Source organism: Taurulus bubalis (genome assembly GCF_910589615.1).
Source record: "Taurulus bubalis genome assembly, chromosome: 8".
Lineage (NCBI taxonomy): Eukaryota > Metazoa > Chordata > Actinopteri > Perciformes > Cottidae > Taurulus > Taurulus bubalis.
In genome coordinates this window covers 17,576,023-17,602,635 of record NC_136596.1, presented here as the reverse complement: position 1 = coordinate 17,602,635, position 26,613 = coordinate 17,576,023, and the positions used below count along the sequence as shown (strand labels likewise).

The 26,613-nt window shown below is 41.2% G+C and overlaps 5 protein-coding genes across 5 annotated transcripts; 2 read left to right on the top strand and 3 right to left on the bottom strand.

The window, feature by feature from the left end:
- Positions 1-639: 639 nt before the first annotated feature.
- On the bottom strand, positions 640-8,963 carry rnf10 (ring finger protein 10). Its single transcript, XM_079222033.1, has 17 exons — positions 8,492-8,963; positions 7,258-7,433; positions 6,886-7,091; positions 6,719-6,809; positions 6,418-6,602; positions 6,095-6,231; positions 5,712-5,869; positions 5,272-5,400; positions 4,858-5,098; positions 4,299-4,432; positions 3,988-4,105; positions 3,792-3,893; positions 3,538-3,675; positions 3,321-3,412; positions 3,149-3,206; positions 2,054-2,218; positions 640-1,971 (listed from the first exon to the last, which is right to left on the bottom strand). The coding sequence occupies exons 1-17, from the start codon at positions 8,583-8,585 to the stop codon at positions 1,898-1,900; spliced, it is 2,298 nt and encodes a 765-aa protein (XP_079078159.1). The 5' UTR covers positions 8,586-8,963; the 3' UTR covers positions 640-1,897.
- A 377-nt stretch (positions 8,964-9,340) lies between these two features.
- Positions 9,341-11,283, bottom strand: pop5 (POP5 homolog, ribonuclease P/MRP subunit; the record flags this gene model as incomplete). Its single annotated transcript, XM_079222815.1, has 5 exons — positions 9,341-9,825; positions 10,041-10,124; positions 10,225-10,374; positions 11,037-11,179; positions 11,264-11,283. The coding sequence occupies 5 exons, from the start codon at positions 11,281-11,283 to the stop codon at positions 9,719-9,721; spliced, it is 504 nt and encodes a 167-aa protein (XP_079078941.1). The 3' UTR covers positions 9,341-9,718.
- A 484-nt stretch (positions 11,284-11,767) lies between these two features.
- On the top strand, positions 11,768-14,404 carry unc119b (unc-119 lipid binding chaperone B; the record flags this gene model as incomplete). Its single annotated transcript, XM_079222171.1, has 5 exons — positions 11,768-12,005; positions 12,953-13,066; positions 13,772-13,880; positions 13,997-14,169; positions 14,284-14,404. The coding sequence occupies 5 exons, from the start codon at positions 11,768-11,770 to the stop codon at positions 14,394-14,396; spliced, it is 747 nt and encodes a 248-aa protein (XP_079078297.1). The 3' UTR covers positions 14,397-14,404.
- A 2,655-nt stretch (positions 14,405-17,059) lies between these two features.
- Positions 17,060-19,052, top strand: cUnh12orf43 (chromosome Un C12orf43 homolog). Its single transcript, XM_079222549.1, has 6 exons — positions 17,060-17,179; positions 17,516-17,546; positions 17,793-17,891; positions 18,008-18,072; positions 18,192-18,279; positions 18,358-19,052. The coding sequence occupies exons 1-6, from the start codon at positions 17,065-17,067 to the stop codon at positions 18,704-18,706; spliced, it is 747 nt and encodes a 248-aa protein (XP_079078675.1). The 5' UTR covers positions 17,060-17,064; the 3' UTR covers positions 18,707-19,052.
- Positions 19,053-19,287: 235 nt separating this feature from the next.
- On the bottom strand, positions 19,288-26,015 carry hnf1a (HNF1 homeobox a; the record flags this gene model as incomplete). Its single annotated transcript, XM_079223001.1, is given in 11 exon segments — positions 19,288-19,418; positions 20,713-20,797; positions 20,880-20,992; positions 21,072-21,260; positions 21,340-21,481; positions 21,571-21,735; positions 21,739-21,743; positions 23,243-23,445; positions 24,244-24,424; positions 24,570-24,769; positions 25,711-26,015. Coding segments are annotated over 11 exon segments (1,719 nt in total).
- Between the last annotated feature and the right edge of the window lie 598 nt (positions 26,016-26,613).

Here is a 26,613-nt window from a genome sequence, read left to right as displayed (position 1 = left end):
AACATTGACGCTACACATCGTCACCATCACTCAGATATCTCCATTTGTTTACCACATTTAGCACTTGGCCTGCCATAAAAAACGAAGGAAAATGTAACTTCCGATGCTCCTTGGTTTTAGCTATCATGAAAACTCTTTTTAGAGTTGAATTGAATGCCATACTGGAGGCCGAAGGAGACAGGACCACTAAATCATCAGCGTAGATCAGATGAACTAAAATTGGAACCAAAGAAGTAGTTTGTTTTAAGGACAGGACCATATCCAAGTTTTCTAAATGTCCATATATTGAAGGAGTTTAATTAAATTTACTGGAGTTATAATGGACCCTCGTTGCAACTCATGTATTTTACATGCCCCGACTTCCAGGATGAGGTAGAGCTGAATGTGGATAGCTTGATGCATCTTTTGCTTGATTGGGCGAGAACTATCCCATCTCAGTTACATAGAAATAATCAATACATTATAATACAAAATAAAATAAAAACCTATAGGGAGTGACTGGCAGTTTAAAAAAGTTGGACACAATAAAAAGAATGGGCTAATGCCTCGATGAATAAAGAGAACTGTTGTCATATGAACAAGAAAACCCACATCATTCATGCATTTTAATAGCCTCATGCATTTTATTAATGTCTGACCTTGCTTTGCTCTGCTGCTGTGATAAATAGATTGTATAGACATCCGGCTTGTCAGGACTGCCCTCATGTGGCGAGAACTAAATACTACATTACAACATGGCAGTCCAAATTTGATGGCGATGTCTAGTGTTTGACCTGCCCAAAAAGGAACCTTTATTGGATCCTTGGCATTAGCTAATAGCCACATCAAACAGTCAGTCATTTGATTGTGCATCATTTTTTATTCACTTCAGACTAGTTTTGTTCACTAGTCTTTAAACTTGCTCAAAATTAAAAGGTGACTTAAAGAACCCTCAAACATAACAAAATGATCAATCCTTTTTTCTCCAGATTTCAAAGGCATTCTTTAAATGTCAGCAATTTCCTAACTTCACACATTTTCAACACTGAAAATAAACTGAGGGAGTAATGTTAAAAGGTAAGTAAACCTTCTATAACAGAAGATAACAGGAGAAACTGAATAAGAAGAAAGTGCATACTTATGGTTTAACTATGCAGAATATATACTGGAGTTCTGTTGAACCAACAGATCTAATCTCTTTGGTACAATACTGCATTTTTGCAATCGTATTAGAATATTATGCATTCATGTTGTTGTTACAAAATCCCAGGGCATTGATCTCAATCCCAAAATGCATCCTCTAAAAGGGTGATGAAGTACTAATCCAAATTAGCTCCATTATTACCTTTGATAAACGCTGAAATGTTATGTATTCAAAGCTGAAGTTCAACACTGATGCCTGACCACTGAGTATCTTGGAAAGATTTAAAAAGGTGCAGCGTGCCTGCAGCTGGCTGACTGCTACTCTAGTATTACGCACCCATAAAGATCTTAACAATGTTACTCATGGATCGTAGATGTACAGGGTCAACTTCAGGAAAGTAAGACATCACAAAGCAACCACTGTGATACAAGCCATAAAAAGCCTAAAGCGCACATAATGTGAGCCTTGTTGGCTCACAACAATCCTTTACTTCGCATCTCAACAAAATGTTATCCATAAGGCTTGCAGTGTGCCAGGAGGTTGTAGCAAAGCTTCGACCTAGTTGTACAAATTAAGGTATATTAAACTGATGGCAAGCCACCCAAACAATGGATCAAGCCCATAGCACAATGATTAAAGAACATGAAGTTTGGCTACCTAATAAAACCATTTTCCATAGCTTATAGCTTCAAGAAATATCTGCATGGCCGTATAACACAAGCAGTGGGAAGGTCAACTCAAGAAACAATGTAATTAAATGAACTTCAGTGTTGTCTACTTTGTGTGAACCATGGATGTGCTGAAAAGAAGTTTCTGCTTTTTCTTCTTCTTCTTTCCACCTTTCTCATCTGAAAGACAAAGACACCAAGGATGAGTGCATGTCTTAAACAAAATTAAATGTACTTGATACAGTTAATTCATATACCAGACCTGGGTCAACCACAGGTTGTGGAAGAGAGGCTGGACCGCTGTCCAGCTGCAGAAGTGCCTTCTCAAAAGCCTGGCTGAAGGAGTTCTGGAAGCTGGGCACAGGGACTCGGTCGGACCCGTCGCTCTCTCCATCGCTGTCTGCTGCTGGCGGAGCTAGCAGATTATCTGTGTGGCAGAAGACACAATGGTGACTTCAGGAAGCCTTCAGGGAGTTACACTGCTAAACAGCCCTAACAAAACAAACAGGCCTTACAGGAAATATACAATCCTACAAAAAGCTCCACTTATTTCTCCCACACACACCTGTGCTACTTGTAGTCCCAACTGAGCAAACTATGAATATAGAAATATATTATGTTGTAAATGGCAATCTAACAGATCTTTTCACAAGTGAAGCATTTATTCAGGATTACATTATTAATCAATTATAACTGATTTTACTGCCAGTAGGCAGTGCTTTTTTAGCTTGACTGTTTTCAACATAGCAACAGGGTCACACACTTTCTAACAGCTAAACGGTACTCTGAAATATATTTCTGAAAACATTTGAGGTGAGAAATAGACAAAGCAGTAAAATAATCTTAAATCATATTTGATGAGGACTTCCTAGTTTGACAGTTTGATTGGTGTTTACAAGCTTCACAAGCAGTGATTGACACATTGTTAGAGACTCCTCGGCCCTTATTGGTCGTCTTTTTATCAAGCACGATGGAATTTTGCAAATACCATTAGATTACTGGAAGGAGGCAGAGGAAGATGATTTGACTTATTATCGGTCTAATGTACTAATGCCAGAATATAGAATGTTGTGCCGACTGCTGCAGTCAGCTATCAAGAGCCAGCCTGCAGTTGTGCATAGCGGTTTGTGTAGATTCATATACCTCATACAGGTATCACAATGTAAACACAGAATGCATGTCCACAAATAAATTCTATAATTACAGAGTCTAGCGGATATATCAGGAGGTGACACTAACATTTACATTAAATTTACAGAACACAGTTTCTGAATCATTACTACATTTAGTTTTTGCTGTTAGAGTTATAACATATGATGTTAGATTTGTCACATCAACATCTACAATCTTGCACTACCTTTCTTTGGAGCGATCCTGGCCCCAGCATCACCTCTGGCTTTCCCATCTCTTAGCATCTAGGACACAGGACCATGTCAAGTATATAAGTTATGTTTTACAATATAAGCCCTTCATTTAGCTTATGACAAAGGCAGTCTCAATTAATTATATTGCTCAGTTGCCATACACACCTGTGCAAAGGACATACAGTGGGAGTCATCCTCCACACTACCCACAATAGGTGAAGAGCTTTGCCCATTCAGATTTGGGAATCCCATTCCATCTAAAAACAATAAAAGGAACTTAGCTCGACTAACAATGTTCAAATGCTTAAACATGAGCCAACAACAAACAGATTACATGCATAGCACTACACAATAAAGGACCAGAGGATGGATCTTATCTTACCAGTGGAAGGACTGCTGCTGAGGGCTAAAGAGGGGGCAAATGTGAAGTCAGGCTCCATAAGGGGGCTGCTGTTGTGAGGAGGAGATCCAAATGCTGGGAAATGGTAAAGGTTCTCCAATCCAATATGCACCTCTGGATCTGGGGAACATATGAATGCCAATACAGTTACAAACCTCAGTCTGATATCTCTCAGATGTGTGTACATTTTATTGAAGGCATTATTATTAGCTTGTGACCTGAACTGCTGTACTTACATTTACCCTGCTTCTTGTTCTCCTCAATTTCAATTCGCTTCTCTCTGCGCTTCTCATCCCTTGCTTTCTTCTGCCTCAGGTGCTTTCTCTTCTCCAAGTCATCTAGGAAAATATATACAATCAACAGTTACAGTCAATGAAATATCCTTGCTGCAACTGTAAATTCACATTATGTGAAGAGGCAAAGTGTTCTAACCTGCAAATGTGTCCAGAGTTTCTTTGGACAGGATTGGCGGCTGTAGAGCTAACTCACAGATGCTGAATTCGCATGTGAGAGGCAGATGTGCCAGATAGCGATGCCGCCGACGGATGTCCTGTAACAGACAGTCAGTTAAAGCAATAACTGTCATTTTCAAAGATTTAAAGTTACAACGTATGCTGGTTACTGTAGATTTGAGGAGACAAAAAAATACTGCCTAAAACTTGATCACCTTTCACCATTTGCTCAAAAAGCTAAACTCAAAAGATCGGAATAGCATCTGATTTGTGTTTCTTTGTTTTGCTGACCTCAGTGACTGTGTGTCCCACTATCTCCACCACGGCGGCTGTGATTGAGTCCGGACTGGCCTCCAAGCTGCCGTATTCACGCAACAGACAGCGTACATTCACAGGATGCAGGAACATCTGCTGGCAGTCATCAGCTGGAGGGACACATGGGAGAAAAAGGTAAGACACTGAAACCTAAAAGGTGAGGCAAGAGAAACCTACAACCAAGACAAAGTCTTTTCATTTCAGTCTGACCTTTTCATGGTCAAACTCCATAACCTTGTTTCAATTCCTTTGTACAATATTTTCTAGTTATATTTAAAGCATGCCGATGTTATGTCATTTAGATTTTTACTAACCAAACTAAATTCATCAGCTTTTGATGAACAGCTGATTTGTCCCACGACTTAATTCAGCTAGATTCAACTATCAGTTTGTTTTTCTGTGATCAGGAAGATTGCAATTTAGTTTCCTTAAAATGACATTTTCCTTACAGCAGCCAATCTTAAAAATCAATGCCAGATTTGATGGGTAGGAGAAACCCTAACAGGCTATGCCAGGAGAGCAGGGAATTAAGCACCTTGGTAGAAATAGTAGTAGGGTCCGTGCACCACGCTGGTTGAAGGGCGGCCTGACTCGGCCTGGCTGGCAGGGCTCTCCTCAACAGGTTGGAGTTCTGGGGCTGCATCCATCATAGCCTCTGGAGGCTCCTCTAGCACACTCTCCAAAATACTTTCAGGCAAGCCTGGCAGCTCTTCAGTGGCTTCCTCTGGTACCTCAGCCACCTCATCATCAAATGCAGAGGAGTACTGCAGCACGGGCTACAAAAGGAAAGACAGATATCTCTCAGAAATCATAAGCATAATACCATATAATAAAAGTAGCAGCTACGGCATTGAGGGAGAATATGGAAGTAAGACAATGTATTTCTTGTCACCAATAGATACAATATTGTTAGGCCAAGAATGTTGAAATGATTCATTTATCGACTCACCTTGGTGCTGTTGGTGGTAGTAACCACTTCCTCTACTGGAGAAGGTTCTTCCAGAGTCAGACAGGACAAGTCAAAACTGTCTCTTGCGTTTGCCTTCTGCTGCTGCGTCAGCAGCATTTCCTCCCGCTCCTAAACCAGAAAGACATACATAGAGGTGAATGAAGGTTAGCAAGGTAAATCTCAGTCGACCGGTATGTGTGGTTGTAGAGTAAGTTTCTTATTTCAGCTGGAAACACGCAAGAAAAAAATACAGTGGCATAGCAAAAGCCTAACTGTTAGCCATTATCAGTGTTTTTCATGCCTGCTTCTTTTATATATTTGGAAGGCACTCATTTCATACTGTGACATTTTTTTGTTAACTATGCACTGTCTATTGGTTAATTTTAACTGTCTATGGGCTAATTGTTTGGTCTCACAAAGAGGCATGTAGCTTCTGTTACCTGCAAAAGACAAAGTGCGCTCTGGATGAAACAGCATTGGGCTTCCCCTCCTTCCTGGCTGAGTTGAGACTGCAGGACAGCCTTCTCTTCTGCCACCAAGCTCAGAACCTGCGTCGGGGAGGTCAGCAGCAGCTTGGAGTACGGGCTGAGACACGTATCTAGAAAACACACGTAATGATCCCTTTTAGGATAAATACACTGACACAACATAAATAATTGATTCGTAAATCTTCCAACAACATAACCCAATTTGTTCAAGGACATAAAAAGTGTGTATGTAGAAGGTGCTATAGAATTACTGTAAGCCACAAAATATTTTTTAAGACTATGATGCTGAGAGGAAACTAAGAGTCTCATTCATAAAAAGGTGCCCTGTCTCTCACCTCCAAAGCGAACAGGCTCCTCCACCTTCACCCACTGAGAGCTCGGCATGGCCACCAGAGCACCCTTTTCCCTGCGCATCAGGCGCATGGTGATTACATCTCCAACCACATACTGCCTGGTCTCCATAGCAACCACACTGCAAAAATAGAACCAATTGTTGGACTTAAGTCGAAAAAAACTCAACCAAACCAAAATAAATTAAAATGAATCTGCCTCTCTGTGAAGGCTTTATTGTTTTCCTTGTTGCACCTTTTTAAAAATATCTCCTACTGCTTTCTTTTACGTCAGTTAGCCTACGGGGCTTTATTTATTTTGTATTTACCTCTTCAGGTCAGCAGTGTGAACTTCCTCATAGCAGATTGGGCACTTGGACCAGCTCTTGTCACCAAGAGACAGGTAGTGCAGCATGCATGGCCAGCAGAAGATGTGTCCACATCGGGTGATGCGGGCTGACAAAGGAGGGTAGAGGCAGATGGGGCAAGACGGCACCTCATGACTGTAGATGCGCTGTAGACGTACACAAATAGATTGTCATTTATATGCATCAGTATGTAAATTAATGTGGGCTTTATTACTTATACACATGTACTGGTAGCACAGTTCAACAGATTACAGGCACTCACCACTTGCTGCACACAGTCCCAGTTGACCAGAGTGTCTGGATCAGTGAAGTGAGCCTTGTAGTCCTGGTCATCGGTCACCACGAACTGGCAACTGAAACACACAAAGTTTGTTAACTCACAATTTTTTAGGCCATCTGTTTCATGTTGGGTACGGAGGGGTTGCTCACTTGGCCTGCAGAAAAAGCTCCTTGTTGAAGGGCTTGTGCTTGTGGCCCCATTTGTTTCGGCGGCCCCAAACGGAGTGGCCTCCATCTCCGAAGCCACCATTACCTCCACGGGGTTCAAAGGTGAAGTTCAGCAAGTGGTTGAGGCTTACTTTTTTCGGTCCAGCAAACTGAGCCGGGCTAAACTCGGCCCGGCGTGTCTCTGCTACCTGGAGAGGCAGAAGTGGATAAGAATCTGTAAATCATATTTGAACTGAAAAACTAATGCTGTGCTTCTTTTCAAAGTTTAAATTCTTCAATAACGAGATCTTCTTTATTAGTCATGCTGCTAAAAATGTTTTCTTATTTAAAGGATGATCCATTAAGAATACCAACCTCCTCCCGTCGTCCTCCACCTGTAACGCCATACTGCCGTGCTCCACCTCTCTGAGGGGGTCTCTTGTCAAAAGTCTTGCTTTTCTGTGAAGTGGTGTGGCGAGCGCCTTGGAAACTTTCACTTTTAGGATCATGCTTGCGGCTGTAGCGTTTTGAGCCTCCATTATTTTTACCTTCTGAAAAGGATAGAAAAAAGGGAAAAACATTTATAAGCAACATAACACAGAAATATAATCCTTCAATATACCATCATTATTTTGCTGATTCCTGATTTTTAATATCAGAAAGTCTTATAGCCACGTAAACATATGCAATTAAATATATCATCGTGAGTGCTATAGGTTACAGAAAGGCCTTCCATAAACGGTCCCTCCAGCTGAGTAAATTGATGTCTTTGTGTGCAACCCACATCCAGCATATTGCAGAATTGGACCCTACATTTTAAAAGAGCAACCTCTTTAGGTTACTGATTTTCTAGCTTCATTTATTTGATGCCAGAAACAACTTACACACATCTTTTGGAAACGTGTGTGTGTGTGTGTGTGTGTATATGTATATATATATATATATATATATATATATATATATATATATATATATATACATATACACACATACATATATACGTGTGTGTGTGTACACACACACATACATATATACGTGTGTGTGTGTACACACACATATATATATATATATATATATATATATATATATATATATATATATATATATATATATATATATATATATATATATATTAGCTGTACAAAAAAAATCTTAGGAAGGAAACATTTGCATGAGACGAATTAAATAATACAAAGAAAAGGTGCAAACATTCTTAAAGTGGCCTTACAGAACGGCCACTTAATCAAATTGTTGTGGAAATTAAACAACTAATTTAAAAAGGTACAACTTTATTTATGTAAAAGTGAACTGTTCAAATGTGTCAGGGTGTCTTCGCATCCACGTATCTGGACAACTGCGGTGCATACATACAGAGCAAATGGTTTTACCAATACAGTGTTGTGTGCAAGTATAAGATAACGTTGCAGTTGTGACTGAGAGGCCAAACGTCGCTGCCAAACGTTTGACAGCGACGTCAGCCGTACCAGATAAACAACCTCTGCGCCACTGCTAGGCCCCAGAGGCCACAAGGCAATGAGTGTTTAGCTGCGAGTGCACCATGTTTCACAACTTTGAGTGACATTTGTGTTGCGTACTGAGGTCTTTTCACCTGTTTTGGGTTTAGAGTCGCCCGGTGTTGGGCCCGCGGAGCTGGCACGGGGCGGAACCTTGGTGTTGGTGCTGCTGTTGGGGTTTTTCTCCATGTTTGTCTCCGTGCAGTGAGCGAGTCTGGGGCAAAGCTCCGGGTAGAGAGCCACCGAGCTCTCGAGCGTCAAACAGAAAAGCTAAAGGGGAAATCGGGCTGTAGTGAGTGCGGGTCAGGCGACGAAGGCCCTGGTTCATTTCTGTCAAACACGGACACCCCATCACGGCGACATCTTCACACAAAAACAACCCGAGAAAAAATAAGAGACACGATTTCGGCGTCTCAAGTTACGGAGGCTGCTGGTAGAGAGGACGAAAGCTCGCCACGCGGGGCCAAGACCCCCGAATGTAAGCCTTTTTCTTGTTAAGGAAAACAAAATGCCCTTAACCAGGCGTTAAATGTTTACCAAAAGCTGGAAAACGTGACAATTTAGAGATTTTGACCAAAAAAATATATCCGTTACAACGGGCTAGCACTAATGGCGATGGGTCGCCAGACGGGATCCTGAGAGACCCGGATGTTTCTTGTGCCGCCTGCAAATCTGTTTAGCAAAAGCTTAACTAAGCATTGTGGGAAATGCAGTCGAAGAAGCTTCGTTAGCTGTGGATGAACATAACAGGTATTTGGGCTTCTTAATATACAGTGTATATGGCAATGGGTAATACACCGGTTAAGTAGTCACTAACTTCACACAGTATTGTTAAAGATTAAGCTATGCAGGCTGATAGAATGTAGACATGTTTGCATCTTAAACAAAATAAAAAAATAATTTCATTTTGTAAATGTGTGGACACCAAGGACAAACCCAGTATATTCAAAAACAGTATTTTAATTTGTAAACAAAATAGGCATGACCATAAAACATAGTATAAATACAAAATATTTCACTGAAACATGAAAACTCTTTTATTAGGCCATATTCTTCTTTTTGTGCTATGAGATTGCAGTTTTATTTTTCAGTGACACTTAGGCCATTCTGCCAACCCAAATGATTTATGTGACAAATATCATCTAATGTGTCCCTCTAATGAAGACAGGCATACAGTCAGTCAGTTTTCTTCCCAAACAAAAGCTCTGAGCAGCTGCAGTATTAACCATATTTCCACAGTTTGGTATTCATTTCTTCAAATGCTTAAATTCAGTTCTGTAACAAAAATGGTCTGCTTCCGTCCTTTACTGGATGCTGTGAAGTCACTCTTCTTCATCTTCCTCGCTCTCTGAATCGTCTTCTGATTCGTCCCCATTTCCTCTTGTAAGAGTGCAGTTCAGTATTGATTTCTGTACCTGTTGTTTTTCTTCTACAAATGAAAAAAAGAGAGAAAGAAGCCGTTAATTGCCTTTTTTTTAATGGCCATCATGTAATCAAATTATTGTATTCAATGCTCTAATTCAACACTGGTAATAATTTGAAGTTAATATCTGGATTGTATTATCTATGATTAAAAAAACCCCACATGGACCACGTATTGCAGAGTTCAGTATGAATTAGATACCATTCAATGACATTTCATACCTTCATTTTTACATTTAGGTAGCATTCGATGGAGCTGCTGGGTGTTGTATCGTATCAGAAACTTCTGACATGTTCTAATTGTTCCTGGAAAAAACAAACATATTTAATTAGTGTTTAATTAATATTAAAGGTTGCAAAGATTATGTCTGATTCATTATGGGATGTGTGTTGATGTTTTTCTTACCTCCCACATGCAAGCAGTTCAGAAAACATGGGATTTTCTGCCCACGAGTTTCAATACAGGTAATGAAAGGCAATGCAGACCAGAGGATTCTGTAACACCTTTTGGGGAAACGCAGGAATACTATTCCAGTATGAGCATTCAGATATTTCACTGAAAAGAAACACAAAAGAGAACACAGTTGACACTACAATGTCCGAACAGTATTGTTTAATTAGTGATTAATTTAAGAGCAATATCATCATCATGAGTTGAGGAGAATACTTAACATTCTCATATTAAAAGGCATCTAAACAGACCCTGCATCTAGTGTGTTTTGTGTGAATGATATTACTTCAGCACTAAAGCTCTCTTTGTGTATCTAAAAAAGTAGTTGTGGACGGCAGGCATCTGTTTACTTAACTCACCATTGATGCTACAATTCAACTTCGTACTCCACATTTGACGGCTTTGGTACTACTTGGCACTTTAAGATTGTAATCTATCAGTTTAAAAAATGTGATGAATTATTCTCGATTAAACTACATAACAGTGTAAAAAAGCTAAAATGGCCAGCCGCAATGACCAACATGCAAATTTTGTTAACACGCTCATGCAGCAGCAATTCTATAGGAATTCAGTTTTAAAAAGAAAGTAACAAAATAACAGTATAACACAGATTGTGGCCCTTCTGTTGCACAAGTACTTTTAGTGTTTACAATTTACCTAACGATAGGCCTACATGACATTGCGATATGTATGCAATTGTCATTTAAATTAAAGCCTTTGACTTGATTGTGATTGTTCTACTTTACATACGTCTCGCCATTGCTTACCGGAGAACCCGATGCTGCAGAGAGCGGCCCCGTAGTCCCCGTGTATGCGGGCCACCGTTGCCTTCACTGCCACCGCAACCGCTCGGTCATCCAGCAGCAACACGTGCCTCCGGTCTTGAACGTTGACTTCGCACAGTAAATACCTACCAACCGGAGAGGTGACGTCAGAAACGAACTGTGAACACACACACAATATGAACAAATAGTACACGAAGAGCACATTTCACCTGGACTTCACTCGCACCATCGCTGCGCTTGCGCGTCTCTTCTTTCGTGGTAACTTCCGTCAACACAAATCTGGCCACCGCCCGGAAAGATGCTCTAGCGCCACGCGCTGGACATTAATTGCGGTGCTGCGCGTGCTACACACGAGACTCAGTAATAGTCAAATTATCAACACAATTAGATCCTGTTCTCCTAACAGAAAACACTGAATGATAATATCTTTCCACAAAACGGAAAGGGTGGTAAGCCAGAGCGTGTAGACCGAACAACATGGTAAAAACCAAAAAAACACACCCAGTTGAAGACGAAACGGGACGCCCTGTGCTTTAAACCATTCGTACCCCATCGGTAACTATGACAATATCCATTGCTCTTAGCCAATCACAACCTCCCTTTTTTGTCTCCCATACACGTTTTACGCCATCTTGAAATTACACCCGTAGTTTGTCAAGTCGCTCCCAAATAACAATATTGAAAAAGACTACATTATTGCACCAGTGTCTGGTATGAACGGTTCGCGAAACAAATCGGCACCGATAGTCAGCAAGAGTCAGACGGACGCAGACACCCCCGGCTCGGAAGCAAAGCTCAGGGAGCGACAGACAGGTGGAGGAATGCTGAAGAAGCTGAAGTCGAGGCGCAGTCAGACGGAGAAGTGGCCTGTGGTCACAGAGGATGAACTGCGGGCTCTGGGGAAAGATATTACCCCGGACAATGTCCTGGGTCTCCGGGCAGTCACGCAGGGTAAGTTACGTGTAACTTGGTCCTAATTTAAGTCGTTAAACGGGCACCATATACCTGATGCTAATGGTGGCTAAGTGACGAGTTTTCAGATCAGTTGACCAATGTGTCGATTAATTCTAATGAATATAGCCACATCATTATTTTGGTCCAACAAGTAGCTTTATGGTTAGTATAGGTCTAACTATGTTGTGAGTTGGGCATCTTAACTCTTTAGCGACCCCCCCAAAAAAGTAGGATATATCCAGGGGCGTAGCAAGGACTTCGGGCCACCGAGAAGGAATATTATCCAGGGCCCCCTGCATTATTAGCTTTTTTTCTGGCCAGTTGGGGGAATACAAACCGCATTAAACACAACATACTTCAACATCTTCTTACAACATCTTTCCACCTAACAAATGCAGGTACATTCACCAAAAAACACAAATTTTGAGTTTGGCCTCAAATGTGCAGCTTTAAGTAATTCAATCCAATATTTGTTTGGCCCCTTTCTCTCTGGTCTCCTGGAATTGGGACCACCTCCCCCACCAAGCTTGTCACTAACTGCCATGCTTCAACCATCTGAGTCATAGGACACCCAGTCTACCACAGTTGCAGCAAATGCTTAATGCCTTCCATTGTTTCTTTGACCTTTCCCGGACTAGACAACAATGGCATTACTTCCCTTTTTCTATCACAACACTTTGTTGAAAAGCTGTAAGCCTGAGCTATAGTATTACTCACAACCACTGCAAGGTGCAGGGGGCAGAAAAGAGATACTGAAACCCTTGTTGCTCATCAAGCGATATCTCTGTTTTCAAAGGTAGGGTGAACCTTTTATTTTAGTATTGGTAAATCTAAATAAATATCCAGGAAGTACCTCTGATAGCTAATGGTTGCTTGCTCGCTGTCAAATTGCTATATGTTTATGTTTGTCTAAACAACTATTTTTTTTCTTATTCATATTCCAGACTATCTGTGCAAACCTGAAGACAATATCTATAACGTTGACTTCACACGTTTCAAAATCCGAGATCTGGAGACAGGAACAGTGCTGTTTGAGATTGCCAAACCTCCTAACAACAGTAAGTGACATATTAACTTCTGCCACACAAAGCTCACAAAGGTGTTTCTCTGGAAGATTTGTTTCACTCAGCAAGACATGTTTTCTTGTCCAGACAAAGTTCTGTAGCGTTATTGATTGTCTGCTTATACTTCCTTGCGATATACCTGCTCAATAACAATTGTTTTGTCTAAGTTGTCCAGTTTGAAGAAGGATGTATTTCAGACATGCGGATGCTTTTTCAGTTATAGCCCCAGTTTCACAGTCACCAAGCACGAGAATGGCAGTCTTTCCCACGGGCATGCTGTGTATTGCTCTCACCAGAAATGTATATATAGAACAGAAAGTCCCACAAGTAGAGGCCATTTTAAAGCAACACGTAATATATTCTGACTTTGAACAACATTTGTAAACCTTTATTTGACATTACTCTTACAAAAAAACAAACTATAAGAAATGCAAGCAGTGTTATCAGTTTTTTTTTTTTTTTTTTTTTTTTTAAATATCTGGTGAATTATAACTTCTATAATTATTTTAAAATACATCACCTTTAATGTCATGTTGAGCAATAGCATGTAGCATATACCAGTATCTTCCAGTATCGGTTTATTTCACCTTTTCAGCCCAGTTGCTCTCACACGTTTTTGAACAAATGAAAATTCTAATTATTGTCATTTTTGCCGGTCCTAAACATGTTCAAGCCAGCTAAACTTGTTTTTAATATTAGGTCCTGTGGAGGGAGAAGAAGAGAGTGGCGATGTGGACATCAGTGCAGGGCGTTTTGTGCGATATCAGTTTACACCAGCCTTCCTAAAACTGTGCACAGTTGGTGCAACGTAAGTAAATGAACCATAACTTTCTGAATCTTATAAGCTGAGAGCATAATAATCAGACTTTTATGTTCACAACTGAATTGTTATACATTTTTTCTTGTTGTGTTTCTAAACCTCAGTGTGGAGTTCACAGTGGGCGACCGGCCCATTAACAGCTTTCGTATGATCGAGAGGCATTACTTCCAGGGACGCCTACTGAAGAACTTTGACTTTGACTTTGGATTTTGCATTCCCAACAGCCGCAACACATGTGAACACATTTATGAGTTTCCAAAGCTTCCAGATGACCTAAGTGAGTTTATTTTACTCAACCACAGATATTAATGCTGTTGCATGCATATTTCCACATAATAATCTTGATTTCATCTGTCCTTTCTTCACTCTTTTCTTCCTTATTCCCCTCCAGTTCGCCAAATGGTGGTGCACCCTTACGAGACCAGATCAGACAGTTTCTACTTTGTTGACAACAAACTCATCATGCACAACAAGGCAGACTATGCCTACAATGGTGGTCTGTAATACCTGAGAGGATAATGTTTGCAATACTTCCTGCATCACAACAACCCAAAACCTGCTTTTTGGGGGACAGAAGTATTCTCTCCTTTGTTGACATTCCACCAAACGACTACATTCTTCAGAACCAACGGACCAAATCTGCCTTCATATGAAATCATGGATCCATTCATCAGTAACTCATTGAGCTAAGTTTCTGTGACTCCGAGAAATGTTCAGTCAAATATTTCTCTGTCAAATCTGACAGAAACCATTTTGTTCTGTCTTTCGGTTTGTCATACAAGTCTCATGTTTCACTTTTGCCTTAAGTTTCTTGCCGTCTCTGCTGGAAAGGGACACTTTGAGTCAAAGACCTCTCATGGCAAAGCCTTTAGACTGTGCTAGTTATAACTTCATTTACTTTAGTATGTAGATGTCATAAGTTGATGTTTTTTTTAAAACAACTTTCGCAAGTGACAATTGTGTTTCCCGTAAGGAAAAGCGAGCATTAACTAGATGTTTTACAGTATTGTTAATCGTAGATGATCATGTAGCATTAGTTGACATTGTTTAAGGTTTCATTCTTGCTTAAATATCTACTATCAGTTGTCAATTATTGGGACTGTTTGTGTCAGATATTTAAGTTTGGTTTTATAGGGAACATTAGATTGACCAATCTCATTTTAAGTAGGACTTTTTTTAAGTTCAAGAACAGCATGAGCTCTTTTCATGATGTTAGCTGTTCACTCTGCTAATATCTATTACATAACAGTTTTTTACAACATAATTGGCTGTCCCCTGGGCATCTAGTGTTTGTTCTATTGTTCTACACTGTGATATATGAAAATATCTAGATAACAGTCTAATATGAGTTCCTGGACTTGCTTTAAATGCCATGTCTCAAACAATTTGATCTACCGCTCCAATGTTTAAGCACACAGTTATTTACCCCTTGAGGTGATTCTTCCTGACTTATTTTGCGCAACAGCACTGGGAATCCCACTCTTATTTTCCAGCGGTATGGTATACCTATTAAACTGGTTGCTGAGTGTATCTTCTACTGCTCTGCACTCAGGTTCTCAATCTATCAATGAAATACACAGTAGCACACAACACAACATTAGACTGATGTAGTTTGGTAGTTGATCTATTTTTAATCAGGCAGTTTGATAGATGCAGAAATTTACATGTTTCTCTTCTCATAGAAGCCCTGTTCTAAGGACTATACTGGTGGTTTTGCATATTGGTAACCCATTAACTACATATTGTGTAATGTTTTTATTATACACATGGTTCCAGTCTTATTAGGTACACATGAACATTGTAATACTGTTGCGCACAACAGCCTTGCAATACATCCTCCCTTAGTTAAGCTTGCAATGCTCATTTTGGTGAATCTTTATCACTATTTAAGAGGCTGATGTGCTGTTGAATTGCATTCTATTCACTGCAAGTTTGGGAGTCTGATTAGCCAGTTCAATTTCTTAGATTTCCCCTTTGTACAGACATGAATGAAAATCAGCAGCTGCCTAAAAGGTAGGAAATAATTAGTAAATGGCTAGCATTGCTATTATTATTATGCAATGCATTTAATTAATGCAAAACCACTGGAATAGTCTAAAGGCTGTTTTCAAATGTTTGACAAATGCTCAGTTAACTGTACTTTATAACATTGATTCCATGTGCCTTATATCCAGGTATTTGTTTTTAGTTTAAAAAAATGTATTTAAGAGACATTTGTGCACCATCCACCTGTATGGCTAAGGGGAAGAGAAAACATATTGCAGTACTGCCTTGTTTGAAACACTCTTATTTACTTTCATGCTATTTGGCATATTAAAGTTTAAAAAACAGTGGCAACCCCTTATGTAGAGTAGTTATAACTCACAAGCACTGCTGTTGTAAGAGCTAGAAAGACTGTGCATTGCTTTGCTATAGTATCTGTCAGTGAGGAACATCGGATGATCTAAATGCCTTGAGAAGTGGCGACACACTAAAAGACTACTTGGCTGACCCAAAAAATGTATGTATCTGTTCTGTTACCTGTTGTGAAGACTCTTTTTCTATTGGCTTATTTTACAAATAATACATTCATGTCATATCAGATTTATTGTGAATAAAAAATTGCAAACTGCAAAACAATGAAATCAGGGATTTTGGGGCCTTTCTAGCTTCCAGCTGAACTTGGTTATGTGACATGATTGATTATGTGGCCTGCCCAAGACAAAAAACGTCTTCATATATGTAAATTTACCCTAAATCTGCTATATTTGTGCCTGCTGATGTTCTTAAACTCATAAAGTTTGGATAGTTCTTGAATACTTCATATTTTGGATATCACATGACTAGAGTTACATTTCCATGTCATTTGTTAATCTTGTATTAGAAATGTAAACTGGGAAATCTATTACATTGTTTTATCTTTTTATGGATTGCCCATTTTACACAGCTCTTCTTTTTTGAAGATGTTTGACTTCCTCTGTGAGTATAGTAAGGATTTAAATATAATTGCCTTGACTTGTTTTATTTCCAATCTGATCTGGTCTTGATCAAACACTTTTTATGAAGACAGTGATGAATAAAAACACAAATCTAAGTAAAAAGTCTGGTTTCTGTCCACACATCGACGAACAGACTGCATTACCCAGAATCCTCAGCTCAAAACGACAACACCGGCAGCAGCACACGCGTTATCATGGCGGCCCCCGCTAAAAAGATGGTTGGTGTTTCTGACTCCAGCAGTAGTGACGAAGAAGTGTTGAAAAGATGCCAGGAGGCCGTTTGGGAGACACGAAGTGACACAAAGAAAGGTGAGTGATCTTCTGTGTTTTGAGGAGTGAACAGTTCTGCACAGACAGATGAACTAATGGAGATACGACTGTTGAGAAGTCCGACATGATGCTTAACAGACGCAGAGGTGGTGACTGATTGTAATTGAACGTTGGTTAAAGTTATTTGTCAAACATATACTATATTCCTTTGGACTTCAGAGCTCATGAGCTGGCTTTAACCTCTCGCAGTCGGTGTTCTGGTTTTATCCGTCGGCACCAACAACTGACCTCGCTACTCCATTCAAACCCTTTTGAGACCTTTTTTTATTTATTTAATGTATTTCACCTGTTGATGACTGTTTTTGTTTGTTTCAGATGGGGACAGCAAGGAGCTACATTCAAAGCGGTAAGCCAATTTGTCAACATAACCTCTGACTTTAAATCATTATGAGGAAGGAAGAAGAGCTAGCTGTCGATTCTTTTCTGTATCTTATTAGCTTCCTTCAATTAGGAAGCTATAGTTGAAGTATCCCAGCAATATCTATATAATACACGTGCAACATGGGCAGCGTAACTCTATATTAATGGTACAATGCATTGCATACATATATTTGAATATCAGAAGTTTGACTTTTGTCTTTCTCTGCAACAGTTTCGTTGTCGCTGACCACGAACACGATTGCAACGACCTCCAGGTCACACAAGGGTTTCGAACACACGTTGCTAAAAAGTTGGGAGATTTTCTTGACGGGTAAGTAGTTTGACTGCTTCGAGAAATTTGGCATTTTAATGCAATGATCTCATAATACTGTGAGGAAGAGACACACATGTTTTACACCTGGCTTATACTGTGCCTGTTACTGTCAGTTGCATTACAGAAATATGTACTGACACTTTATCCTGTGTGGAATCGGCAACATGTGATGATGAAGGTGAGGTTTCATCTATATTTTGGTACTTGATGCTTTTATGGGGATTCTGCCATCCTCTCCTTACATGCTATCCTCAAGTTTTTGTTAGTTTTGGCCTCTCTTTTTTTTTTTTTTTTTAGGATTTCTTCTATTGTCTACGTCAGTACCTGGACTGGCAGCTGATGATCCTCCATCCCCTGTGAGGCGTCGTCCTGTTCCCAGCTCAAGGTTCATATTAGTTTGTTTTTAAAGAAACTCATGAGTTTGTATAACCCTCAACATTATACATCCCTCTGTTGGTCACAGCGACAGCGACAGTGAGATGGAGACCAGGCTGAAGGAGGCAGCGGTGTCTCTCAAAGATCTCTTACGCGAATCGTCAATGCTCTCTACATCCACTCCATCAGCAGAGCTTCCCTGCCCAGAAGAAATAAATAAAAGCAAGAAAGATGCAGAGGGACAGGAGAATCATGTTGCGAAGAAGAAAAAGAAGAAGAAAAAAAGGAAACAGACTCAAGAAGAGGGTGAGCAGGTGGACTCTGCAGGTTCTCCTCATAATGCTCAAAGAAATGGTGAGCAGGAACACACACAGGCCAAAGTAAAACGGAAAAAGAAGCAAAGAGAATTACACACCAAGGAAGACGCTTTGAACTGAACCAATGAATCATTTTTCACTGTTTTGGGATGTTTGTTGGTCATCGACTGTCAAGCTTAGCTGTCAATATATTTCCCCCAAAAAATGTGAGTATATCTTAGGAAGCTGTGTCTTTGATACTATGCAGTAAACAAATTACAGTAAAAGTGTATCTGAACAAAAACCTCTTTTGCTTCCATTGCTCATGGTTATTCTTGAAATAGTCTTTTCTTGAAAGATACTAATTTAAGAATGGGAAAAGACATTTCAAGGCAGTGACATGAAAAATGCAGGTAACATGCTGTTTACAAGTTTGAACTTGATGTACAGTTTCTGAATTCTCAAACATTTGAATAAAAATACTTATTGCTGTTGATTTCAGTTTATTGTTGTATCAAAAGTGAATCTTCTCTAATGTCAATCCTTGTTCGCATTACAGTGTTACGGAGATTCAGAGAGTCTTTGAATCATCAAAGCTGTATCATCCCTGTGGCCCCTGACTCCAGGGTTTTCTGGAAATTTACATCAGAGGTAGCGGTCCATCCTAAACACAAAGTCCAGCTGATAGTGAGGAGACACGACTGTGCATTGCCAGAGCACGTCTACTGTGCAGTAGAGACCATCTGTGTAGGGATGTAGGAGCTGATGTCGGTTTGTGACGGTGAGAGAAGGTGAGACTGATGACTTTCTGTCGTCTGAGAGGCGGGATACATCTCTAGGCCCTCGGAGGAAGCTGTTCACACACAAATATATTAAAAAAAGTTGTTAATCAGGGCTGTTAAGTGTTTGGCACAATTAGCTTCTTTCCAGCACAGAGACATCCAACTGCATGTAGTCTCTGTATCACATATATGTAGTGTTGAGGCTGCATAGTTGGTGATCGGGTGTTTGTCTCTTTGGGACTATTGCTCATATCACTGAAATCACAGACAGCCAACATATGTCTGTTAAGTAAAGCCAATGTCAAAATGATTAATTATTTTTATGCTAAAGGCTGGGAAGAATACGGAGATCAATCACACAGGAAGATATCTACAATATACATGGGCTCAGTAGAACACTTCATAAAATAAGTAAACACCCAACTGGATTATGCTCACAAGTTACAACAAGAATGTATACTACTGAAACGTCGCTATTGATGAGGAAGGAGGCAACTTGTATCGCCACTAAGGGAAGTAAAAACTATGTTTACATTAGACAATCAGCTTTGGAAGACATCATTCTATATTTAATACTAAATAAAGGAAAGTGATTACGATAAGATAATTTGGATGTGTTAGTTTAGTGAACAAATCTTTGGATTTGTTACAGTTTTTTTGCCCATCTGGTCCAAACTCAAGTCTAGTGGGTGGCTATAATGCATAACCTGTAAACTGTTTTTATATATATATATATGAAATATAGGTAAATGTTGCATGCAATTAATTAATTTTATTTGTATGATGATGCATGCATGTATGGGAAATGCACTTAATAGTTTTTTTTTTCTTAATAGATCAGCAGATGGATATCGCTCTCATGTCTTTTAAATATCGAGCTGAAGCCAGCCGTCCCTCAGTTTAAGATTTAAAACTGGAAACATCTCCAAAGTTAACTAAATGGACCAACCAGCACCTCTCAAGCTCACTAATAAACACATGTTTCTCTGTCCTGTATGGTAAAAATGACAATTTGTGGTTTAACAGGGACATGCTGTACTATTTCTTAGCAGAGAGCAGTGACTTTTGGGAGTCTTGTCATCACCATGGGGTAGCTAGGCAACTAGCTGATGGCTCCAGCATCAAGTGAGAGTGGTATCAATCTTTCCATCTAACTCTTGGCAAGAAAGCAAAACGTTGCACTACTCCTTTAAAATCTCCACAAGCACTTTGTGGACTGATGAAATTAAATAAATCCAAAGGCCAAAAATGAATTGTAGGTAGGAGGACCCTTTGAAATGTGCTTAACTAGTCATGATGTCATCCCAAGGATGTTGTAATAGTATGTAGATGTCAAAGAGTAAACCTGTATTTACAGCTGTGTACCTGGTACAGGTGTTTGCGGCTGCAGGTGTAGAGAGTCTTCTTGTAACGGTGAGTCCGTTTGTTCCTCAGGATCTGTTGTTAGAATCTACCGTAAATGGAAAATCAATGACAGTTTTACGGGATAATTCGTTCTCAAACAGATCGACCTACACGTCAAACTCTGTTACCTGTCTGACAGCAGTGAGGCTGGTCAGCGTCCCCAGGCTGCTGCTGTCGGTGATGACCATGGCTTGAGACAGCAGACTGGACGTATGGTACTGCGGCGAATCCGACTTGTACACTATAATGAGGAACAGAGGAGTGAGTCTTCACCCAACATAACAGGTTAAACTCATGTCAGTTTGTTGCTGTGGTCTTACTGTGACATGGCAGCTGCGCCATGGTTGCCATAAAGGGACTGGCCCCCATGTGACTCTGGAGGTGGTGTGATATTGGCTGCTGGTGAGAGCCGTGAAGCTGCTGTTGGAATGAAATTGGCTGGAGAGTGGTGAAACTTCCCCCGACGTTGTTGATAACAGGCACAGTCTGATGCTGCGTGGAGGCTAAACCTGTCAAAGACAAAATTGTTCTGAGTTTTTATTTTCATTCTTCCATAGATCTTACAGTAAACTAGAGAGGCGGGGTTACCGATGAGAAGTGAGGACTCCCCCAGGCTCATGACGCTGGGCAGTGAGGCCATGATGAGGCCATGTGAAGTAGCAGGGGTGGCAGACATGCTATGCAGCGAGGTCAGAGTGCTTACCGGGGGCAGTGAGCCACCGCTGGACACCTGGGACCAGAGGACAGCAACGGTTACGATGGCAGCAGTGTATAAAGGTGGTCTACAATATAAACTAGGACCATGACACATGCTCTCACCAGCTTGGGGTTATGTGTCTCGAGGAGTGTGTGGCTGGGCTCCAGTTGGTTAGGGCTGACCACCAGATGACCCACTCTGTCCCCTATGCTTCCTCTAGCTAAGCTCCCAGTGTCACACAGGATATGGTGGCTGTATTTGACACCTGGAAAACAAGAAGTCAGGCCTCACAACACTGATGGGGTTCATTTTTTACAAATGCGTCAAACACATACACTCACCTGAAGGATTATTAGGAACACCTGTTCAATTTCTCATTAATGCAATTATCTAATCAATCAATCACATGGCAGTTGCTTCAATGCATTTAGGGGTGTGGTCCTGGTCAAGACAATCTCCTGAACTCTAAACTGAATGTCAGAATGGGAAAGAAAGGTGATTTAAGCAATTTTGGGCGTGGCATGGTTGTTGGTGCCAGACGGGCCGGTCTGAGTATTTCACAATCTGCTCAGTTACTGGGATTTTCATGCACAACCATTTCTAGGGTTTACAAAGAATGGTGTGAAAAGGGAATGCGGCAGGCCTGTGGGCGAAAATGCCTTGTTGATGCTAGAGGTCAGAGGAGAATGGGCCGACTGATTCAAGAAGAGCAACTTTGACTGAAATAACCACTCGTTACAACCGAGGTATGCAGCAACGCATTTGTGAAGCCACAACACGCACAACCTTGAGGCGGATGGGCTACAACAGCAGAAGACCCCACCGGGTACCACTCATCTCCACTACAAATAGGAAAGAGAGGCTACAATTTGCAAGAGCTCACCAAAATTGGACAGTTGAAGACTGGAAAAATGTTGCCTGGTCTGATGAGTCTCGATTTCTGTTGAGACATTCAGATGGTAGAGTCAGAATTTGGCGTAAACAGAATGAGAACATGGATCCATCATGCCTTGTTACCACTGTGCAGGCTGGTGGTGGTGGTGTAATGGTGTGGGGGATGTTTTCTTGGCACACTTTAGGCCCCTTAGTGCCAATTGGGCATCGTTTAAATGCCACGGCCTACCTGAGCATTGTTTCTGACTATGTCCATCCCTTTATGGCCACCATGTACCCATCCTCTGATGGCTACTTCCAGCAGGATAATGCACCATGTCACAAAGCTCGAATCATTTCTAATTGGTTTCTTGAACATGACAATGAGTTCACTGTACTAAAATGGCCCCTACAGTCACCAGATCTCAGCCCAATAGAGCATCTTTGGGATGTGGTGGAACGGGAGCTTCGTGCCCTGGATGTGCATCCCACAAATCTCCATCAACTGCAAGATGCTATCCTATCAATATGGGCCAACATTTCTAAAGAATGCTTTCAGCACATTGTTGAATCAATGCTACATAGAATTAAGGCAGTTCTGAAGGCGGAAGGGGGTCAAACACAGTATTAGTATGGTGTTCCTAATAATCCTTTAGGTGATTGTATATTGGTTGATGGCTCCAGCATGAGTTAACGGAGAAATATGAGCAAACACTTTCAGAACCAGTGTGGTCATGTCTAAAAGAGTGTGCTGGTTATTGTTTTAAGCCCAAGGGATGAAAAAGACAAGAATGTCTTGAGATCCGGAATAGGCAAGTCCAACTTTGTCTCGCTTCCTTTTTTGGGAGGCAGGTTTTGATTTCACTCTTGAATTTCAATCCATGACTCTTCCAGCTTGCTTTAACATTTTCAGGGTATTACCGTGCTCAGGACTTAGTGGGAGGTTGGGGTGAGAGGAGGAAGCAGATTGGCTGGTATAAGGTGTGTCGAGAGCAAGTTTGTGACGGAAGGCCTCCTCTTTGCGCCGGTTGGCGAACCAGTTGTACACCCGGACCTCTGTAACCAAGTTGGAGCCCAGGCCAGCAAGTTGGGAGGAAGACACCCCCCTCTGATGACACTCTGCCCTGAGGGAGAAAGAGCACACTGATACACGCTTGCCTGTACATTTTGATGGTGAGAGTGAGGTATCATGTTAAGTTAACAGATGTTGGGACAAGTTGACCAGAAATGCACTGTAATAATTGTCCCTCCTGTCAGACTCCACAAAAAGCCTCAGTTAGCTTTGGAGGCATAAACCAAAGACACATAGAAATGTTTGACCCGATGACGATACTCATCCAGTATGAAGCATTCATCTGGTTACTTCCTGCTGCAGGTAGCCATTAAAAGATGGGTACACTGTGGTCATTATGGGGTGGACATGTTCAGCAACAATACAAACAACAATGCTCAATGCTCAATTGATACTATGGGGTCCAAAGTGTTCCCCCACGCCTTTACACAACCATAAGCAGCCTGAACCTTTGATACGAGGCCGGATGGATCCATGCTTTCATGTTCTGACCCTACCATCTGAATGTTACAGCAGAAAACAAGACTCATTAGGCCAGGCAATGTTTTTTCCCCCGATTTCTATTGACCGGTTTTGAAGAGCCTGTGCCAACGGTAGTTTCAGTTTCCTGTTGTTAGCTGATAGAAGTGGCAACTGGTGTGTTACTAAACGTCAGGGGCTGTTGAGCACACACAGTGTTATGGGTTCATTGACCTAGAACCGTGTGACAGGCTTTAATAATCAAAGCAAGAGGCCAGAAGTGCCAAAGTGACACAATCATAGTGCCAAAGTGACAGAAAAACGCTGTACAAATACGATGGATAAACAACATCCATGACCCAAAAGTAATTGTATCATCACTATGCCTCACCTGTTACAATCCTCAACTAAACCCTCTCTCTCCTCCTTGCTGGGGTTCTTCTGTCGTTCGTAGGCGTGGAAGAGGATCTGCAGGGATGCTGGACCCCATTTGAACCGGTTCCTCCGCCCCTTCCTGGTCTCTTCTCCCTGCTCCTCTGCAGATCCAAGGCCATGTTTGGCATTGGTAAATTCTGAAAAGGAATGGTAATCCCCCCCCCCCCACACTTTTTTTTACAACTCTCTTTCAGTCTCACACACTTGGAGAACTGATATTTGATGTATGTTTGAAAGCAGGAATTAGGGCCTTTGCAGCTCCACAGCTACTTGTGTACTCACGCTGGCTGATCTCGCCTTGCTTCTTGACGTACCAGGTGTACAGAGAAGCTCTCTTCGTGTTCTTCATGGGCGTGCCTTTGTTGAGGTGCTGGGAGAGATGGGACTGGTTGAGTCCTGTGGACTCCACCACCTCCCTCTGAGGGAGGTTGTGCTGCTGCATGTAGCTTTTCACAATTTTAGCAACGTGCCATGGGTCCTCCCTATTAGACAAAGACATCCTCATTGCATGATATTGCCCACCTTACATTACACTCTTGTGTTTTTGTTTTGTTTGTTTCTTCTTACATTTAAACCCTTTCTAGAAAAGTGCCTAACAGTTTGTCACAACATTAGACATAAAGTGTGGAGGAAGTAGAGAGCGGCTTATTGACAGAGAACAGAGAGCGATAAGGGAAAGCACACAAGGGCAAAGTCCAGCCCTTTCAGATCACTGGAGGGGAAAAACTGTAAAAGGTTTATGAAGCCTCATTTAATGCTTTCTAACTGTCAGGTCAGGAACATATAAAATACACAACATTTAGACATAGACAGTAAACTTAAATACAATATATTTTAAACAGGTACTTAGCAAGTATTTACATTCAATATATATACGACGTGCGCAACTTATTCCAATTATCAGAAAATAGGTCTACAAAGATGTAGAAATATCGCTCCTGCCTTATGTAAACATAGCCTCACAAGACCAGCCCTACTCCATTAATCTTCACCTATGCATGTAGCTCATTTATTAAGAAATGGCCAGAGAATAATGATGGAGGTAGGTAATTAGTAACTAGCAAAGGAGGAACCCTTTTTAAATTCGCCTCAGAAGCCAGATTGCAGAGAGAGAGAGAGGCACACAGAGAAGCAGGAGAAGGAGGGAGGATTTGATGAAGAGAGGGGAACTTGAGAGGAATACAGAAAAAGAGGGGACGTTATCGGGTAAACTGTTGCTTAGTTTTGACAAAGAGAAGGTAAAGGAGAAGAGGGGGAAATCAAAAACAGCATTGATGAAGTGGTCAAGACATTTTCAAAGCTTACCTGATCAGTCCTACACAGGCAAAAACAAATAGCTGTGATGGATTTGGCAGTTAGTGAGAGATTAAGGTGATTTTGCTGTTTCCATGGAGCTTCCAGAAAAGCGCTGGGATCTACTTACTGCAGTAGCTGGTCAACTTCAACCCTCAGTTTGGCCGCCTCCTCTGGGAGAAGCTTCTCCAGCTCTCGGAATATAGGCGGTGGGAAATCCATTTCTCCTTCCTCTGAGCTCTCTCCATCCCCTCTCTCCCCTCTCTCGGCACCAGCACTCGCCCTGTCTCGCTCCAGTTCTCCAATGGCTTGGACCAGGATGTCTCGGGACAGTCCAGATTCCAGCAGGGCCCAGATCAGCTGCTCCTGAAGAGCGGTCAAACGGCTCGGATTCGCCTTGGCGGCTCCGGCCCTCTCCACTAACCTCTCTTCCATTACTCTGATGCCTTACCTCACCTCCGCTTCGCAAATAAACACTGCTCTCACGTGCACTCGCACACTCAAATGACAGCCAGACAGGCAGCGTTGGACCTCATTATATTTTCAGTCCCTCTTCAGCTTAAAAGAACCGATACTTTAATTTTTCCTCTCTAGATTTCCCAATGCGTCCTGAGCTGCCTGGTTTTAGCTCTCCACCTGCTGTTTTGCTTTCAAAGGTCAATTTTCTTTCTTTTTTAACCTTCCTCTTCACCCCCTCCTTCTTACATGCGTCCTGTGAACTTTGTCCCCACTCCCTCAGTCCCCGACAGTGACCAAAGTGCAATTTAAAAACAATAAATGAGCGTGAGGGGATGTTGCAGTTGAGTGCAGGGCTGCAGAGTCAACAGATCACCTCTCAAAGCAGACAAAGAAGACAAGTAGAGAAAACATAAGAGAAAAGTTGTGTGGTGTATTTATATACGTGGATATTTCTGATGTAACAGTCAAACTGAGTTTTAGGACACAGAGAAAGTCCTTTGGACCATTTTCTAAAAATTATCGGTATTCCAAACTTTAATTTTGAAGCATGTAGTTATAAATGTATAAAAATATA

Bases quoted from the DNA above. Each gene is read 5' to 3' on its own strand.
- cUnh12orf43 (XM_079222549.1), top strand. From the start codon at position 17,065: ATGGCGGCCCCCGCTAAAAAGATGGTTGGTGTTTCTGACTCCAGCAGT. The intron at 17,547-17,792 runs GTAAGCCAATTT...TCTCTGCAACAG, and splicing joins AAGGAGCTACATTCAAAGCG to TTTCGTTGTCGCTGACCACG. The intron at 17,892-18,007 runs GTAAGTAGTTTG...TGTTACTGTCAG, and splicing joins TTGGGAGATTTTCTTGACGG to TTGCATTACAGAAATATGTA.
- rnf10 (XM_079222033.1), bottom strand. From the start codon at position 8,585: ATGGAGAAAAACCCCAACAGCAGCACCAACACCAAGGTTCCGCCCCGT. The intron at 7,434-8,491 runs GTGAAAAGACCT...TATCCTTTTCAG, and splicing joins CGACTCTAAACCCAAAACAG to AAGGTAAAAATAATGGAGGC. The intron at 3,676-3,791 runs GTAAGTACAGCA...TATGTTCCCCAG, and splicing joins GAACAAGAAGCAGGGTAAAT to ATCCAGAGGTGCATATTGGA.